The following is a 19764-nucleotide window of genomic DNA, read 5'->3' as shown; positions in this document are numbered from 1 at the left end:
AGGGGGAGAAAAGTCTCAGATTTTAAAGTGTAGCCAAGGTAGGGGTAGGTGGGCCGCAATTTTGTTTCCGTTGACATAGTTGGGCTCGACTCAAGGCTCAATAGGTAAACGGATACTAAATTTAGTACTTCATGGGCTTGAGCCCTCTAGATCCCCCGTCCAGTCCAATATCCAAAAACGCAGAATATATATATATATATATATATACACACACACACAAAATTATAAATATGCATAAGCATATTTTAACGAAATTTGGTCATTATAAATACGCAAGGAAATAATTGAATTCCAAAGAAGTAGTATTATCTTCTTAGATATTGGTTTGGATTTTTGAAATTTTGATTATATAATCAATAAAGTCTATTAATAACATGAAAAATGCTTAGGGGTACTACACCTTGTACTATAATTTCCTTACAAACTAACATGATGGTTTCAAATTTGTGAAATTTTTAAATATGTATACTCGACCGGTCAACTGCTAACTAGTTAAATTGATGAGTCAAAACTTTTTTTCTTAATAATTTCACTAATTTTTGTCTGCTACAAGTCAACCACTAACTAGTTAAATTCACGAGTCAAAACCTTTTTTCTTAATCATTTTACTAATTTTGGTTTGCTACGTCATCGTATAAAGCAACTTGTAGTAAAAACTGTAGTACTCTTAGTAACACTAATATACACAAATTCTTGATTAAACAAAGTTTTTATCCAAATTAGGTTGGAAAATATTTCTTTGATTTAGTCTATTATAAATTGACATATGTTCTTATAGTATGTGATTTTCACATTCGTTTTTAATAGCATTAAAAGATGAGATGCATTTAGAAAATACATGTGAAAATCAAGGATATATCTCAAATTAATAGGTTGGATTTTTTTTTTTTTTTTTTTTTTTATCCCTCTTGATCTCTCTAGACGGGGTAAACAATAAGTGATTACTAATAAGTGTAAGGCTAGCACAAATTTTCTTAAAAGGGACATTTTAAGCTTATATATGTCTAGTGCAGTATTGGATTCCTCTAAATCAATTGCCATTTGCCACCCACTTTAAACATGGTTCTCTAAAAACGAAAACAAAAAAGGAAAAATTATTTTATGGGTAAAGCTTAAAAAAAAAAAAAAAAACAAAACAAAAAAGGAAAAATTATTTTACGGTAAAGCTAAAAACTATACTTTTATCTTACTTCAATTCTATGCATCACTACAATTTCGGTATATCACCGACCCAACAATGGTGGAGGCTTATGCAGCTTGAAAAGTAGTATTATTTGGTAGAGATTTGGGCATACGAAACGTTACGTAGGAAGTTGTTGCTTTGGAGATAGTTTATGCCTTTTAGATTGAAGACCACCTACGGCAGAGATATGGTACGTTTTTTAGGATGCAAAAATTGTATTGCACATTAATTTTTAGTCTTGGCTTGTGGTGCATACAAGAAGAGAGGCAAATATGGTGACACACATGTTGGCAAAGAGGGCGCTCCAAACATTTATGAAAGAATATTATGAATTTATTCATGATGTTATAAACGCTGAAAGTTGTATTCTTTGATACTCTTTTGAATGAATGAACGAGGTTTAAAATTCTATGTGTCTTGCTGACGTGGGTATCCATCAGCTTTTGAATTTTATTTTTATTTTTTAACAAGGGGCTTATCCTGGGATTAATTGACATTATCACCGTAAAAGATAATTGTGAAATAAAAAAAGCTTGAAAATACCAAAATAAACCGTCATTGCTAATAGCTAAATTATCTCTTTGAATTCTAAAATGTTGACCCATCAACATGCAAATTCAAGCTCTTTCCCATTTGTGAAATTAATAGTGAGCTTTTTATTAGCCAAAGAGATAAGAAACTGAAAAAGGGCCAATAATATATTTACCTCCATGTGCAGGCAATTAGCAGCCATCCAAGCACGCAATTAATTAATAAAAACAAGGTCTTACAATTCTCCCCAATTTCCTCACCCTAATTAATCACAATTAATTTTCAAAAATGACCTTAGCTGCCAACGTTTTCCTTTTGCTCTAATAATTAATACCACCATTTTTTTTTTAATCGTACCATTGATTTATCAAAATCACCCTCTAAATTGCCTTAAAAAAGGGTCATACTCGTCTTCTCAACATAATGGCGCCAAAATAATCAATAATTTGTAATTTTTTGTTCATTTTAACAAAAACAAGCGATTAAATTAACAATAATTGTGGGTTTAATAACGAACCCACTAATCTCTCCTTATACTCTTTCTACTTTTGTCTGAGAGAGGAAGCTCAGGAGTTACACCCATGTCCGATTTTCAGCCGTTGGATGTGCCCCATGATCAACGGCTATCATGCCATGTGGCTAATTACAAGGCTTGGTATAAGCTTCTTTGTCCAGCTCCAGTCATGGGGGTTGTCTCACAAGCTTAGCAAAAAAAAGAACCCATAAAAAGTTTCCCAAAAATCAAGCCCCTCTCTCTTCTGGGTATTTTCAAGCTCCTCTTATGGAAGAAGGTGGTGGGAGAGGTGTTTTCGGGAATGAAAATTCCCAGAATAACCCTTCCATATACCGTCCATGTCCGCCATTAACAGCCATAGATAGGTTCTTGTACGGGCAGAGCCATTTCTCTCAGAACAATGCAAAGAACAAACAAGTGCTTGTTTCTGACAACGGCTTCTGCAGCTTTCCTCCTTTCACCGGTGCAATTGTTGACGGGTTTTTTGTGGATCATGGGGAGCCTCTGAATTGGATGCATGAGAGAAACCCTAATATGGGTTTCAAAGAAGAAGTGAAAGTTGTTGGGAAGAATTCTAAAAGTACAGCAAAGAAAGCTAGAAAAGCCTCGTCTGAAGCTTTGATCAAGGGGCAATGGACAGATGAGGAGGACAGGTGAAATAAATTTATAAAAGCCTTTTGATATCTTCTTCTTCTTCTTCTTCTTTTTCTTTTCTTTTCTTTTCTTTTTTCATTATATTATTGTTTCTTGTTTGTTTATACGGAAATATTTTAGGGTTTTCTTTTTCATGGCTTGAAGGACACTGATAAAGTTGGTGAAGCAATATGGAGAGAAGAAATGGGCACAGATTGCTGTGAAGTTGGTTGGAAGAGCTGGCAAGCAGTGTCGGGAGAGATGGCATAATCACTTACGCCCAGATATTAAGGTTTTCTCACTTTGTTTAATTACTTTATATCTTCATTTTGAAGATGTTTGGAACTCTAGGCCTTTTATGGGTGTATCTAAGAACTGAAAATTTTTGTTAGATTCTCAGATTTGATATAACTAATTAAACCATTAGTTCGACATGAAAAAAAATTAATCATATATAGATTTCGTTGTGTTTGTGTTGCAATCATGCATAGATCCTTTAGAATCTATGTAAAAGATCTATTTGATTATGATCTCTTTAGATCCTTCTTTGTGATCCATGCCAAGGAAATAATAATTAACTCATTCGGAAAAGAAAGCTTTAGATTCGACATATATATATATATATATATATATATATACACCATGCAATTAAATCTTAATTAGATCTTTGACACCATATCTTCTCCTTCCAAAAATTGTTCATCTCTTGTTTTTTATCATGCAGATAGAGAAATTCTAGGCTTCATTCTTCAAACATATTATTTATCGAATATGTAGGACCCCCCATATAAACCTAGGAATCCAATGATGGATTTGAATCCATAGCGTTTCTAAAAGTTGACGCCTTTGTGCGACATTAATGGGTTTCTCATAGATTTTACAAACTAATCATGTTGGTTTCAGAAGGATAGCTGGAGTGAAGAGGAGGAGAGGGTGTTGGTTGAAGCTCATGCAAAAGTAGGGAACCGATGGGCGGAGATCGCAAAGTGCATTCCAGGAAGAACAGAAAACGCAATAAAGAATCATTGGAATGCCACGAAAAGAAGGCAGAATTCAAGGAGAAAGAACAAGCAGACAGATCGCCAAAAGGGAAAGCCCCAGTCTTCTGTTCTTCAAGATTACATCCGAAGCAAAACGCTCACGGATACCACCGCCGCCGCAGCCGCCACTGCCACCGCCACCACCAGTACTTCCACTCTCTCCGAAGAGCTTATTGATTCTCCCACATTCAACATTTCTCAAACATATGATGATGAACTCCTCTTCATGCAAAACTTCTTTGCAACCCAACCGCATCTTGATCATAACGACGACAATTACATCAATCAAAACATTAATGGTGACCACCAGCTGCTCAGTGATGTTAATAATCTCCAAACAAAAGAGACCCATCTGTATTCTGACCTCTACCTCTCTTACCTGCTCAATGGTGGCACTGCCGCCAATGATTACGGCTACGACGAGGCCATGAACATGGAGTTGCAGCTTTCAGATGAAGCTTACAGCTCCACCAGTGCAAAGAAAGAGATGGATTTGATAGAGCTGGTCTCTTCATCAAATTCTCAGTTCTCTCAGGGAAGCAATTACAGCAGCTTCTTTGTAGCTTAGTGGGTTGGTTTTAATTGTTGTTATAGAAGAGAATTTGAAGAACAATCTCTCCCTGCAGTTGTGATCATAAATGTGAGATTTGGGATTATAACTGTTGGGGTAGGAGTTTACTGACACTTGAAAAGGTGAAGCTGTTAGAGTATGTTCCAGGACGCTGATGAGCGTTTCTGGGCCCTTTTTTTTTTTTTTTTTTTGTTAATGTTTTTGTTTTGTAGCTGGATTGCAATCATTATTTTCCTGGGAATTCCTCGCTTTCTTTTCTTTTTCTGTTACTGTCTTTTTCTTTGCTTTTTCAACGGCTTTTGATTCTTGAAATGTTGTCGACCAGAGTGTTCGGTCAACACGATAGAACTGATCATTGCTCTGAAATGGATATATATAGAATATATCTTCTTATAAATCTTACGGGGTTTGCTCTAATTTTTTTTTTCTTTTTTTTTTTTGGTAAATTCCAAGTGTAATTGCCAATCATTAGCATGTTTTTAATTGAAAAAAAAAAAAGGTTAATTCTTCTGATTAACCCACTTGCTCTCAAGTCTCAACAAATTTTATTATATTTCACCCCATATACAATATTTTTGTCTTTTTATTTTCAACATAAATAATATTTTTCTCCTTTTATTTATCAGAAAAACATTTTAAAATTAAAAAATAAATAAATAAAAAAGAGAAGAAAAATAAAAGCAACGTCTCTCCCACTTAATATTACTGACCTAGTTGTAACTGGATCTGATACTGCTTTATGGGCAATTATTTTTGCTAAAGATATGGGGTGGAATAAGGTGGAGTTGGAAGGAGATGCGTTATAAGTAGTGCAAGCTTTACGAAAAGAGGGGCAAAATTGGTGTCGTCATGGCTAAGTAATTAACGATGCTTGAATTGTGTTGCAATCTCTTATACAAAGTAGAGTCTCTCATGTTCGACGAGAAGTAAACGAAGCAGCTCATAGACTTGCAAAGAGTTCTCTCACAATTATGGAAGAACTTATTCATATAGAAGAAACTCTTCAATGTGCTTTTGATATTGTAATAGCTGAACGTACGTATTATTCAAAGTATTCATCAATGATATATGAAATGATTGAATGGTTTAAAAAAAAATAGCGTCAACATGCATTTTTTAACTTAGCAACCTAGAACTATTTCATGAAACTTTTTCTTATGAGATGCACTACATATATTTAAAATTAAATAGCTAAATAATAGTATTTTGCGTTGGAAAATTAGTGTCTGCCATGATAAAAATCTATACTACAATGGCACCAACAATATTGTGGATGTGCACTACATCTACGATTTTTTACAAATTGGGTTAGATTTTCTTTTTCTTTTCTTTTTTTTAGTTCTTTTTTCAATCGAGTTTTTAAAAGGTAACGAGTTTTTTTGGCATGTAAGAAACATGTCTTTTTTTTTTTAATAACATGTTAGCCATTTAAAACACCCACTCGGGTCACTCTATTGCATGTAATGCCAACTAGCGCCTTTGGTTTTTTTTTGTCTAAAGGATAGACTGGCCCTACAATGTCCACGTGATTATACGTTGCATGTAAAATAAAAGTGTGGTTTGTAGCATTACTCTTTTCAAGTTGTAGTGTTAAGTAATTGAAAAATAATCCGATACTTTTCATAAAATAATAATAATAATAATAATAATCCGATAGTTAAGAATACATGCACTACAACACAAACACGTTTGCAGCACTTCGGATAGTTTCTTCATATTTTGAAAAAGTAACGGTTTCAATGTCGTGGTTACTACTTTTAAATAGCATTTTTATTATTGTTTATGGTGCTATTTTCAGTTACAATTCTAATATAAATTATATAATTGGAAAAACATAAATAGAAATTACGACTTTAAAACACAAGAAAACATTTTTCTTTTCATGTGAAAAGTAGTAGGGTTGATATTTAGTAAGAAATTATCAATCAACGACACCATTGATTCAAAAAAATAAAAAATAAAAAAAAATAAAGTTTATCCCCAATCTAGGGTGGTAGAGAAAATTCCTCAAACCTCACTACTAAATTGATATCTATCCTTAAAGTATGTAACGTGCATATTTTTAAAATACATATGACATAAGAATCACGTGCTTTATTAAAAATGTTTATGAGAATCACGTGTTCTAAAAACTTATATTAGTTTAATAGACCAGGTTAAAATTTAGAGATATTATTTAGTATTCTCCCATTCTTCTCCATCCTCATCTTTTGAAAATCAACCATCGACTCTGTAAGTCCCACTTACAGAGTCGATGGTTGATTTTCAAAAAGAGAGGATGGAAGAAGGATGAAAAAAATACTAAATAGCATGTCTCTAAAAATAAGTTCTGTATATTTGACCCATATTCTCCAATAAATTCGATAGATAAACCGTTAGACTTGTGGGGTTTACATAAGTTTATAAATCTAATGATTAATTTGTAAGATGAGATGGGCCAAATATGAAAAAAAAATATTGACTCATAGCATTTCTAATGAGTTTTGTCTCTCATTAGATTTCTACAAATTAAATCTAATGACTGTTTTGAAACAAGAACTCAAATTATCTGAGTCAAAGAATATTATTACTATGTATCGTTGACAAAATTCTTTCCCAAAATTAATACATGCCAAATCAACGTGAAGATGATTAATTTTCAGTATGCCAATTTTTATGTCTAAATTCTAATATATATATATATATATATTTTTTTTTTGAAGAAATAAAACCTGTTAAGAATATACTAATTACATTCTTTCTTTACTTATGATTTATGAATCTCTTTGCCCATTCAAATTCTTGAAACTGTGTAAAAGCAGCTGCCATTGTCAAATCCTTGCTTTCACTTCTTTGCTGGAAAATAATTTCTGCAGTCAGAAGTTCAATCATTATTTGACACATTCCTTTCTCATATGATCAGGCAGAAGCCATTTGAACAGAGCCTCTAGGATGCTTTTCGTTTCCAATGAAGTTTGATGGTCAGGACAATTTGGCCCTGGCAAAGAATACTCCAGCAAATAGACCTGAAAGAGGTGTGTTATTGACATGATCTTTAGAATAAGTAATTAATACATTAATTAAAGTTGTCATGATATTTGCAGTAGATTTTGTAATTACCAAACAGTATACTGAAGAGATTTGATACACTAAGAGGAACCTTGAAGACCACTAAACCAGCAATGGAGATAGGAATCTTGTTTAAGGAACCCACCAAACTGTAAAACAGAAGCACAATGTCAATGATAAATATGTGTCAAAAAACAGCATAACATGCCGGGGCGAAACCTTAAATTTTAGTTTGGGAGCAAAACTAAAAACAAAAATTTGGAGGGAAAGGAAATTAATTTTTGAGAGTTTATGTCATAAAAAACATATAATTTTAAGGATTTTTTTTTTTTTTTTTTTTTTTTTTTTTAATTTTATTTTTGTGGGGTTGAAGCCCCCAAACCATAAGCTAGTTCTGTCCATGGTAACAAGTATTTAGACAAAAGATTGAACAGAACAAAAGTTTGCCCCGGATATTTAGACACCTATAATAAGCAATTAGTCCCACGTTGATTTATTACTAGGTGTTGGAAATAATTCCACTTTATTAGTCCACTTGATACATCATGGATCTCAAGACCAATATCAGCCTACCAGAAGAATAATGGGCTACAACTCTCAGCACTTCTAGAGCAAGTGGAAGTAAAAGACCTAATCCTAACCTATAAATAGGCCCTTATACCAGGTATAAACCCTAGACTCAATTATTGGATATTGGACAGATTTTTCTCAAATGAACTAACTTAGACATCGGAGTAAGACCCACCGGCACCACCTGCGAGTTCTCTTAATTGGTTATTGTCTTACAGGAGCATGAAAGATGCCTCGAAGAACGCAAAAAAGTGCAGATCTCACCAATCGGAGATTGTTAGACCAAAAAATGTTCTAACACTAGGTAATTTTAAGGAGCTCTAAATGTACTTTAACTAGTCATTTTGAAATGATAACGCAGATGTATTTAGCGCTTTCCTTAAGTCGTGACAAATAGAATCAGAGTAATCTAATAACACAATATAATACTAAAATATTGTTTAAAATCACCTGTAAGTGGTCGGGCCAGTTTGATGTAAGAACCACATAGAAGTGAAGCTAATGGCAAGTCCAAGGAATCCACTGGCCGTGGCAACAACCCAAAACATTGGCAATTTAGTTACATCCCTGGAAATCACAACCAAAAAGAAACAGTGAAACACGTAAAATATAGCTCCTTGCATGGAAGTAAAGCCTGAAAGTGGTGTCCAGTTTAATAGTTAAAAGACATAGCTTACACATTAATTACATATTCCCATTCACCAAGCAGTATAATCAAGAAGATCGCAAAAGGTAGAGATAATAAATTATTCAGCAACACCATTGAAACTTCATTAAGTGATCCAGATCTTGTTGACTTTTTTGCTTCATCCATGACACGCCGCAGGGTGAGCTATATATCACAAAGGGCAATTTTTGCTTACTAATTCTGCAGAATTCTAGAATGATAGAGAGATCTTCACCAACAATCATAGTTCCCATGGTCCAAAGCTCAAGATTATAGATCTCAAAAGCAAACACTAATCTCACTGCTGTTTAAGGGAAAGAAGGCAAGAATATGTAAACAATATATTTGCACCTAAAAACTACATACAGAGTAGCTTGCTGTTAGAACGCAATTCAGAATCTGCCATGCATAACCCACTGCATCAAAGGAGAGATCCGTGATTCCACCAGTGACAGCAGAGATAATCTGCAATGCACAGAGATACAAACCACCTGAGACTCTTTTTCTTGTTCTAGAAAAGGAAGAACTACATATTTCTAAGAGAAACAAAAACCAAAAACATATTAGATTGGAAGAAATAACATGATTTATAGATTAATCAATCAAAGTACGGGCAATTTTATTTCTTTGACTTTTAGGGAAAATGCAATACTAAGCTGATATCTCTTTCCAAATGCATATAAAGGGACCCAAGAACTTATAGAGCTTAGACAAGTATTGACATCAAATTAGGGAAGTAAGATACCAAGTTGTCCAAAATTAAGATTTGGGTGAAACCAACTCTTCCAATATGTTTCAAAGTGTAAATAGATTAAACCAGAAAGTTTTCTTTTCATAAAATTAGATTCCAATAACAGTCATTTGTACCAAAGTGCTTTTCTGCTACAAAAACAATGTGAAAATAATCCCAAGAACTATAAAATCACTCCAGCGTTTCATTTAACTAGAATAGATAGGTATATCTTTACTGCAACTAGTCATCATCACCAGCAAAGAGATTGAGGAATTGTGCTGAACAGGTTGGAGGGAGAATGGCATTTACCATTAAAAACATTGCAGTCCACACTTTTTGATTCTGAGTTTTCCGAAATATATATAGTTCTCCAATTGCTGTTAAAATATTTGTCATGTTCTTCAGAATTGTCACCATTGCTATATTTATGTACTTCAAACTGAAAAGAAAATGTGCACCAGAAAATATTAATCAAACATGAATGTTAGACAGAATATTAATCAAACAGTTGCTCATAATAGGATTAGGAGCACCAAACAAGTGCAGTTCATAGCCTACCTATACATGCCAGATAGAAGCATTCCAATGAATATTAAATTGACAGGGATCCAGACCCTAATCAGCTTCCAGTTAAGCTTTTCCACAGAAACAACTCGACAGAGGCCCAATACCACAACAACTAGAGAACTGATGAGGTTCTGTTTAAAATTACATGAAAAAAGGATATTAGTTTTCATCATGCTTATATGAACTTTTAATAACACAAAGGAAGAAAAAAAAAAAAAAAAAAAAAAACAGGCCGCATATGTTCAACTAGTACAAACAGGCTGCATATGTTCAATGGAGAGAAAACATTGCCTGTAGGAAACATTAGACAATTCTTCATACTCCACCTTGTTAAAGTATTGATTAAATGATTAATTGTACCAATATCTATCAGTTTAAGTAACATACTTGATAAAACATTAGTGATACTCCTGCATTGAAATTATAGCTTGATAGAACAACTTTGTTTAGCAATATCATGCTGCAAGAGGATATGCAATAAGCTGTCCCAGAAAAAAGAGGCCCAGCAGCTTTTTTTCCTGATCCATGTTCGCGATTTTCATCATCCACAACTGGAAGAATGACACTATTATCAACTGCAGCTCGTTTCCCTCTAGAAAACCTGCTCAGGAAGTAAAAGTTTGACCCATCATTTTTTGCCATCAGTAAAATGCCCCACACTGACCATGAACTCAAATCTTCAAAATTTTGCTTCCCCAAGAAAAACTCTTTTCAGATAGTTGTATAACAAACAAATTACAGAACAATTCAGAGTCAAAAGATTAGCTAGTTCTACTTTGTATCATTGTGACCAATGGGCAAAAGAAAAATTCTTGTGAAGTGGTAATGAGGCATTCAATTTTAGAAGAAATAGGACTAAAAGTAAAAAAAATGTTTGAGGAACTACAATTTTTATTATAATTCCTTACAGACTAGCCTAACAGTTTAGCTACTTAATTGCTGCTTTTCATGTCAGCCATAATCAAATTAAATTGTTTAGTGGCTAAAATGGAAGTGCTACATTAACTGACACATCAGCATTTAATTGTGGCAGACATGGTAAGTGTCAGATGGACTACCACATCAATTTGTAAAGGGTTTGTAGCAAAGAGTTGTAGTACTCCTAGCAACACTCCCAAAAGTATATCACAAAATGACAAAGTTGATCTTAGTATACCGAAAATCAAATCAAGCAGGAAATAATGTTTACAAAGAAATTTCCCTATCCTACGCCATCATTTTCATGTCCCAGAAACTTCAAGTCTTAAAGCCTCAAGTATAAAGAAAGAAAGCATCTCTCTAGAAGTATATGATAAATAGTAAGGTAAATACAAAGTAATATAGTGAAATTGGAAGTGGGGAAAGGAAAAGAAATATGTACATAGCGAAAATCTGCATGATACAAATAGAGCAAAAAGATTATAACTCACTCTACCTGTCAGTGAAAGCTCTACGCTCTGCATTTGTCACAATATTGGTAATTGATCCATTTCCTTGCTTACGGATATCGTTGAAAACTTTATATGTTGCATTAACCCTATCATTCAATGTCACTTCTCCATTTATAGAGCTTAACTCGGATTCCTCAATGTCATGGCTATTAACCACATCTAACCTGATTTCGGCTGACATGTCACAAACCTGGAAATGGGAAAACAAAATGAACTTCTTAAATGAAGGAGACTGATTTGAATTCAAAACTATTGTTACCGTTTTAAACGGATTGAAAGCCGGTGCAATACACGGTGTAACGGCTCAAATCATGACAACAAATAAAAAGAAAGAAGGGGCTGGCAGCCGGCCACCCCTTTGCCCATAGGATTTAGTTTGGCCACTCCCCTTGCACTACAACACACCCTTTTTTTTCTTCTTTTTATTTGTTATCACGATTTGGACCATTCATTTGAAATAAACAGCTCAAATAAGAGGTATTACACTAAGGGTCTGTTTAAATGTGCGTTGGAAGAACCTAAAAATGTGTTTAGTAGTCAAAAAATTCATTTGAATAAAAAATTAAAAGCGTTTTTAATGGTTTAAAAAGTTCAAAAATGACCTAAATGCACTTTTGGCAGAAGCTTAAAAATGAAGCTTTTGCCAAAAAAAAAAAAAATTTTAACTTAAAAACTCTATTTCTCAAACACAATTTCAAATATGCTCTTAATGTAAAACCGCTGAGCATCAAACACAACTGACAAACTACCACACCAATACTTTCCAACGCCTAATAAATTGCTGTGAATTAACCATCTTCATCCAAGACGCATACACTTTTCTTACTCGAAATTAAAAATTTGTAAATTTCTCTGGCACATTCCATGAGCCTAAGCAGTAAGCATACTCAATGTTTGAATTTTGAATCTTGATAAATAAATAATAAACCTCTTTTTTACTTCTTTTTTTTTTTTTCCTTCAGACCAGCCTCAGATTCCTCAGCACAAAGTGGGAACTTGAAGTATGTTCTCAAATCTCAGTGTGATATATGTTTGAATTTCTTTAACAGCTCAATGTAATAATTTGTATTCATTACGAAAATTAAGTGGAAAGCTGCAGAGAACATAACCAGAACTCAGAATGAACAAAACAATTTCAGTTAACGTGAATGTCAGAACAAATTTCCCCACGCCTAAAGAGTTCCTAGGAACAGAAATTCAAGAACAAATTAATTAAGGAAGAAGAAAATGAAGTGAAAAAAAAAAAATCATAAACTGGAGCTAAGCTCGTAAAAACTAAAATAGGAGAATTCCCATCAAGATTCGTACCTTACGAGGTCGTTTCAGTTTGGAAAAATCACAACAGCTGAAGAATTATTTATACAAAGAAGTGGCGAGCTAGAGGGCTTGTGAAGCAGAAAACCATGGCTGTAGAGATGCAACTGCGAGACCCTTTTTGAAGAGCACGCAAAGGGAAGGAGGGAAAAGAAGAAAAGGTTCACGTGGATCAGAAATAAAAGGATCGGAGGGGCCGAGATTCCCGGCGAGGGAGGAGGAGGAGGAGGACGATCCTCCAAAAAAAAAAACGAACAATTTCCAAAGCTTCCAAAGTCAAACAATTTCTTCTTTGTTTTTTTCTTTTTCTTCGAATGAGCCAGAGCCATCGTGCGTGCGTCTCTCACTTCGAGAACAAGGGAGCGGAGAAAGCGAGCTGAGCTGTGCGTGTGTGTTCTCCAGGGGCTTTGTTTCTTGGGATACGCAGGGCTGGAGGAGTCTGTGATGAGCAGCAAAGTTGGGGGTTCGATGCATGCAGGTTTTCAGTACCGAGCCTTTTTTGCGCGAAAAATATGGGTTGGGTGGGCCATGTTTTAGCAGTTTTTAAGATTAAACTTAAAAAGAGTGAAAACGGTATCTGGGCCCTCCAATTTGTTTTGGTTAATTGTCCATTGGATCAACTTTAAGCATGCTCAACTCACTTTCCTTCTAATCAATCAATTATTATTAGGAAAAAAATTGCTAGGAATTTTATCAATTTACTCCCTAAGATTATAAGTATTATCTAATAAATCTTTTCATTCACTTTCGGTTAAATTTTAAGGATATTGTCATGTCGCATCCAATTAGAAGGCAACATGTCAACCTGTGTCTCATTTAATAAAAATAATAATAAAGACATTAATATATATATATATATATATATATATATATATAGACATGACAATATCCTTAAAATTTAACCGAAAGTGAATGAAAAGATTTATTAGATAATACTTATAATCTTAGGGAGTATATATATATATATATATAAATTTTAAAAAGCGTAGGGGGTGGTTGGAACCACCCTATCCCCTATTTTTTTTTTTTTTTTTTTTATATTTATAACTTTATTTTTATGTTTTTATATTTCTAATTATTATTTTTTATTTTTTATTATTAAAATGGACGCGTGTTGCCTTCTGATTGAGTATAAGATGACAACATTGTTAGAAATTGATAACGCAATGACCTATTTGATAACAACTCTAGCCTTAAAGAGTAAATTAATAAAATTTAAACCTTGAGATCGATTTTATAAAAAAAGTGATACCTTAGGATTTTTTAGAGCATTTTTTTTTTAGAGAAAGTTTTTCCTCTAAATTAGGTTGAACGAATTTCGTTCAACCTAGTCTAACATGTGTCTATTTTTTTAATAACATGTGAGATGCACATGAGTTTTTAATAAAATTTATTCTAATTTTGCCCCTGTTATGAAAAAAAAAAAAAAAAAAAACATGTGCATCTCACATGTTTATGAGATACATGTCTTTTTTATAAACTAGGTTAAAGGAAATTCCTTCAACTTAGTTTGAAGGAAAACTTTGTCATTTTTTCCTTATTATTATTATTTTCTTTTGCACTTGATAATTACACGCTATAATGATATGTGTCAGTTTAATAAGCCGAATTAGATAAATTTCCTCCCATCTAATTTGAAAAAAAAAAAAAAAAAAACCCTTGTCATGGAAATAGTAAATGGAAAGTTAATACAACTCGATTCAAACGAATACAATCTTAAGCAAGCCCATAGCTCAAAGCTCAACCTGCATCTTGGAGAAGCCCCAAATTTAGTAATATTGGCCCACTAAAATGAATGGGTTGGACACATTAGAGACCCTATCCAGAAAACAAAGGCTGAGTGGGCCAATATTTTTTCCATTAATATGATATTATTTTATTTATTTATTTACATGAATATGATATTATGTAGTTCTTTGTCTAAAGTCAAATTGGGTTCAAAGAAATTTACTAAAAAGGCAAGTGAGCCATGTGAGCAGCCACCAGCACCGACACCACCATGGCCACGGACGCCTCAAACTCTCATCAAACCAATCAAACACCGTAGGTATGAAATTTGTTGAGATTCATGGTATATCAATTTGAGGGGTAAAGGTAATTCTATCATTCATCAAATTAAAGGTGTAAAAAGGAAATTTGAGATATTCGAGGAACAAGCTTTATATGGTGGGGATTGTTTATCAAAATCTAGGCACTTCCCTTTAATGTTCTCACAATAATTTATAAAGAAATTGTAGTAACATTTGTATTATTCAAACATTTTTAGAAAACATAAAGAATACTGATACCATTGGACCGACATCTGATGTAGTATATAGCATTTCTCAAATATGAATTACATTATTTGCAAGCAACATAAACAACTGTGTAGCTCCATAAAAAATAAAAAAAGAAAGGCACATCACAATAAATCTAGAATCCCTACAAGAAAATCCCATGAAGAGAACAAAACAAAACTTGTTTCCCCACACACAATTGGCATTTTCTTTCGCCAAGTTAGATTCCATTGAGGAGGCAACATATTTAGAACTATATTACAATAAGTTATCTAACAATCGACTCAAAATCAGTGCTATCCAAGACTGCAACATTATTTTTACTGTTTTAATAATGTACACTGTTAAATACGACAACATCAAATCTTGACCATAAAATTACTCATCTACCTTTAGAAGAGAAATAGAGATCATTTTTGTCCAAGTGGGATAATGATAAATATCACAACCTCTAAATAACAATTATCCTAACATATGAGAGGAAGCCAAGCCACTGCCGAAGTGGTCAATAGGGCATAAGGTTTATCACGTGGGACTGACACCCTACACCTACTGTGACCCCATTTCTGGGTCACAGACAAATCGAAACCTATGAGAAGCATAATACACAATCAGCACCACACATCACAAATAACATTCCACGACTGAGAAAACGACCGCAGGATCATACTCACACAGTGTACACAATCACAAAGCAAGGAAGCACAGCCCTTGGATTAAACACCAACAGCTCCTCCTCGTCCACTCTCGTGTGGGCCCCACTCCCGCCCCTCCCGACGACCGAGTCAAACCCGCCATCCTCCTTGTCCACGTCCACATCCGACTCACACCCGATCCGGCCCGCCACGACCCGGCAAACCAGCATGGCCCGCTTCACGTTCATGAACCTGAACTCCTCCTCGATCTCCTCTGGAATCGCCACGTGTGCCCTCCAGCTGGTCGACAGCGTGGAAATTCCGTCCAACTTGGGTGAGAAGCCGGACTTGATAATCCCACACACACTGCAATACTGCTGGCTACATATGCTGGAATTCCCATCGTACCCCAAATCACAGAGAAACGTCGAGCAGTGGAATCTCAGGAGCTCATTACCATCGGCTATACACCTCTCGTTTCGTTTCCGAACGGCGCCGTTTCGCGCAGCTTTAGCTTTCACCGACTCTCTGTACTCCTCGAACCTCGTAAGTATCTTGGGGCAGTTATGGATCTTCAAAATCCGATGAATTTTCGGGGTCTTCTGGATGTCGGTCCAGCCGGTTTTGAATATGATACGGACGATGTTCTTGCTCGAATCGCCATCGAAAAGCTCCGAGAGAGCGTGAACGATTGCCTGGTGCTGTTCCAGGAGCTGGGGTTTAGGGAAGATTTCGCCGCAGGCCGTGCAGGGGAAGATATCGTTTCGGAGAGGAAAGAAGGGGTTATCGGCGGAGATATCGGATTCTAAGCAAGACCCAGATTGTTTCTCGGGGGGGATGAAGATGGGGGCGATGGAGTGCTGGGATGATCTGGCGGAGGAGACGGTGGTGGTGGGAGTGGTTGGGTGGGTTTGGGTGGAGCTGCTTGTTTGGCAGGGATTGGAGGAGAAGATACGTTTGAAGAAAGACCAAGAGGAGGAGAGAGCTTTGGTGGTTTTGAATGAAGGAGACGGCCGAGAAAGGCGAGAACCTCTGCGTTTCTTCGAAGGTCGGTGGTCTTTTGTGGTGGTTAAAATGAAGCAACCGAGGTGGAGGAGGAGGATGAAGATAGAAAAGAACTTGTTGAACAATGTCGCAACTTTTGCCATTGCTCTAGGAGCTTGAGCTTGAGCTCTAGCTCAGGCCATAGAGAGAGAGAGAGAGAGAGAGAGAGAGAGAGAGAGGGCAGAGAGGGAGAGGGTGTGAGGTGAATGATGGAAGGAGAGAGGTGAAGGTAGAAGAAAGGTGAGGGAAAGGAAAGAAAGGAATTGGAAAAGGTGACGTGGGTGGGGGCTTTGGAAGAATAAAGCTAAGAGTGGGTGTAACGCATCTTCTTCCTGGCATCTCTTCTGTGTTTGTGTGTGTAAATTATACAGATCATAAATTCTCGTCCCACCTGAGAGACGAGAAAATTAATCCAGTTTGCGTTTTATTCGTCTCTTGTATCGTAGGGGTCAGTTAATATCACCTTTTACCGAAATTAACGCTCTGTCATTCCCTCCTCTTCCTTGGCTCTTCTTTGATTGAGATCAAAACATTGTTTTCATCATTGTTTCTTAGTGACAGGTTTTCTTCAAATTAGTATCTCGTTTATAAAAATGATATGCGTCGGAAAACATATATATTTTATAATAAAATATATTTTAATTTTGTTCTTATAATTAAAAAAAAATGTGTTTCTCACATGAATATAATGCATGTCTTTTTTATAATCAATGTTAAAAAAAACTTCTTTCAACTCAGTTTGAAAAAAAAATTATGTCAAATTCTGTAATATTTAGGCATGTATTAGTGTAAAATTTCGACTCTTGAAATAAAAATTCTGTAGTTCTAATATTCTTGGACGTAATTTACTGTCTAATTCTTTTTCGTACATCTTTCGGCAAACAACTGCTATTATAGTTACGCTTAGATAGAACATAAATAAAATAATGACAATTGGTTTCTAGACTTTCTTCAACTGGTAAGAAACAACGTGGGCCTCTTAAGTATCATGACTTGATGTATGTGCCAGAGAAAACTGTCCTCGAAAGTTTTTATGGATCATTTGTACTAATTCGGTACTTTGTAATATTAATTTATTACGTGAATCATACTTAATTTAAATAAATTTCTATAACTCAAAACTTGGATAATCAATTCGTTGTCAGATGAAAAAACTCCACATGAAGTAGCAATATTTTTTTGGAAAAAGAATAACGTAGTTAATTCCCAAGTTCCTAGTTATGACGAAGACGTGCCATTGCATGTGCATTGTGCAGAGCTCAGCTCCCCCACAAGTGGCCGATCCATTTTGGTTCTGAGTGTTTTATCAATGGAATAATGCATCTAATTAAAATCCTCTGCAGAAAATAAAGAGAATCCAAAGCCTTTTATCTTCTTCTGCTCATTTCTTATTTTATTTTACTTTGTTTTTTTTTTTTCCTCTTGAAAGATATAAACAAATAACACGTGAAATTGTCTGATTTTGCTTATTTTTAATTTATAGTTTCAACGCTTTTCATGGCCAAATCTAATTAAGACGCACAATTAATGTTTATATTAATTTTCTACTTTTTCATGGATCGAGAAGTTCTTTAATAACGAGGAGTTGATCGAGCTAACTCGATCCCAGGGAAATTAATTAGGAATAATTGTTTTCAGTGCCAAACGTGGTGTGTTTGGGAAAGTATTTTTCCCACTTTTTTTAATAGAATAATAATAATAATAATAATAAATTTAAAAACTACTCCATCTTCTTACCTTTTCACTTATCAACATGGGATTTCCAAACCAGACCTAAAAAAAATATTATAAACTTATCAAGTATTAGTGTTCTGATTGGGTATGATTAAGTGACATGGCGGGCTAATTAACCTCTAAAGAGCATTCTCATTAGCCTGCTTCAAGTGAATTTTTTGAAAATTTTTCTACATCTAAGAAAAAAAGAAAAAGAAAAGAGATTTAAAAAGTCTTCTGATAGTGCTCTTAGGACTGTAACACATATTACAAGCATTTATAATCGTCTAAACCATATGCTTAGGTACGTATAATAATATTGGACCTAGAAGTGTACTAATTAAAACTAGGTTATAAATCTCTTAGCTTAACCAGTCCCAATGCAGATGGGAAAGAGAGGGTTCATTACGAGCATTCCCTAGCAAATTGCACTATATTCCCTTTTTAATTTCAATAAAATTTTCCTTTCAAATTGACTTCTTTCAACCCAATTTTCTAAACTGACATTTATTCATATAGCATACAATTTTCATATATATTTATAATTCTCAAGTGTATTTTTAATAGATCATCTAATTCTCATATAAATAGTTTTTGGATTAGAATTCCTTACAATTTTTTTAAAAAAAATAGTAGATTCTCAAATTACTTAATTTTGGTCATTTTTAGGCATCGAAATGCTTGAAAAATGCTGTCTATTAAAAATGTGATATGTTACCGTTGAGAATTTAATATATTTTCATTAGGTTCTTGCTCTTTCTGTTGTAAAAAGGCTTTGAGAAAAAAAAATATATATCTTTTTATTTTATATATGAAGAATAAGCGTATTTACAAAAGTGAAAAATAAGCATCTTGAGAGAAAAATTCTTTTTAGTTACTGCAATAACATTCAACTTTTTTAATAAGTAGCATTTTGCAAGCATTTAAATATAATTTGAGAATTTACAATTTTAAATAAATTGTAGGGGATCCTAATCCATAATTTTTTACATGATTCAAGGGCATATATGTCAATTTAATAAGCTATTATATATATATCCAACCTAATTTGGAAAAAAATAATGTTGGTCTCCCTTATTTATATCCTTTCCATCTAGGGGCGGATCTAGGTGTAGCTTTGCCCCTCTCCCATAATTTTTTTTTTTTTATTTGCCCCTCCAAACCTAAAATTCTAGCTCCGCCCCTCCTTCCATCCATACACTCAGATCTACTAATACGGCTCATCAATGTTGTAATTATCACATAAATAGCATAGCAAGCTAGCTAGGGTGTCTATGTGAGTGATTCTTCATGGT

General features: G+C 34.4%; 3 protein-coding genes across 3 annotated transcripts; 1 reads left to right on the top strand and 2 right to left on the bottom strand.

The window, feature by feature from the left end:
* The first annotated feature begins 2495 nt into the window (after positions 1-2495).
* LOC132163120 (transcription factor MYB119-like) lies at positions 2496-4469 on the top strand. The gene is made up of 3 exons (XM_059573314.2): positions 2496-2881; positions 3027-3153; positions 3765-4469. The coding sequence occupies exons 1-3, from the start codon at positions 2496-2498 to the stop codon at positions 4467-4469; spliced, it is 1218 nt and encodes a 405-aa protein (XP_059429297.2).
* A 2929-nt stretch (positions 4470-7398) lies between these two features.
* On the bottom strand, positions 7399-12910 carry LOC132163602 (GDP-mannose transporter GONST2-like). The gene is made up of 10 exons (XM_059573950.2): positions 12796-12910; positions 11472-11677; positions 10445-10658; positions 10049-10188; positions 9800-9929; positions 9124-9222; positions 8768-8922; positions 8541-8657; positions 7572-7669; positions 7399-7477 (listed from the first exon to the last, which is right to left on the bottom strand). Exons 2-10 carry the CDS (start codon positions 11666-11668, stop codon positions 7434-7436), a joined length of 1194 nt encoding a protein of 397 aa, XP_059429933.2. The 5' UTR covers positions 11669-11677; positions 12796-12910; the 3' UTR covers positions 7399-7433.
* A 2250-nt stretch (positions 12911-15160) lies between these two features.
* Positions 15161-17236, bottom strand: LOC132163603 (zinc finger (C2H2 type) family protein). Its single transcript, XM_059573951.2, has one exon. It carries the CDS (start codon positions 16858-16860, stop codon positions 15748-15750), a length of 1113 nt encoding a protein of 370 aa, XP_059429934.1. The 5' UTR covers positions 16861-17236; the 3' UTR covers positions 15161-15747.
* Positions 17237-19764: the final 2528 nt, after the last annotated feature.

Source organism: Corylus avellana, chromosome 8 (genome assembly GCF_965113065.1).
Source record: "Corylus avellana chromosome 8, dhCorAvel1.hap1.2, whole genome shotgun sequence".
Classification (NCBI taxonomy): Eukaryota; Viridiplantae; Streptophyta; class Magnoliopsida; order Fagales; family Betulaceae; genus Corylus; species Corylus avellana.
This window is presented reverse-complemented; position numbering and strand designations above follow the sequence as displayed.

What these genes read in the sequence shown, in the direction of transcription:
- LOC132163602 (XM_059573950.2), bottom strand. Translation starts at nt 11,668, where the DNA reads ATGTCAGCCGAAATCAGGTTAGATGTGGTTAATAGCCATGACATTGAG. An exon ending in ACTGGCCCGACCACTTACAG is followed by an intron (nt 7,670 to 8,540) that starts GTGATTTTAAAC and finishes TCTGTTTTACAG; the next exon opens with TTTGGTGGGTTCCTTAAACA. An exon ending in TCTCTTCAGTATACTGTTTG is followed by an intron (nt 7,478 to 7,571) that starts GTAATTACAAAA and finishes CACCTCTTTCAG; the next exon opens with GTCTATTTGCTGGAGTATTC.
- LOC132163603 (XM_059573951.2), bottom strand. Translation starts at nt 16,860, where the DNA reads ATGGCAAAAGTTGCGACATTGTTCAACAAGTTCTTTTCTATCTTCATC.
- LOC132163120 (XM_059573314.2), top strand. Translation starts at nt 2,496, where the DNA reads ATGGAAGAAGGTGGTGGGAGAGGTGTTTTCGGGAATGAAAATTCCCAG. An exon ending in TGGACAGATGAGGAGGACAG is followed by an intron (nt 2,882 to 3,026) that starts GTGAAATAAATT and finishes CATGGCTTGAAG; the next exon opens with GACACTGATAAAGTTGGTGA. An exon ending in ACTTACGCCCAGATATTAAG is followed by an intron (nt 3,154 to 3,764) that starts GTTTTCTCACTT and finishes TGTTGGTTTCAG; the next exon opens with AAGGATAGCTGGAGTGAAGA.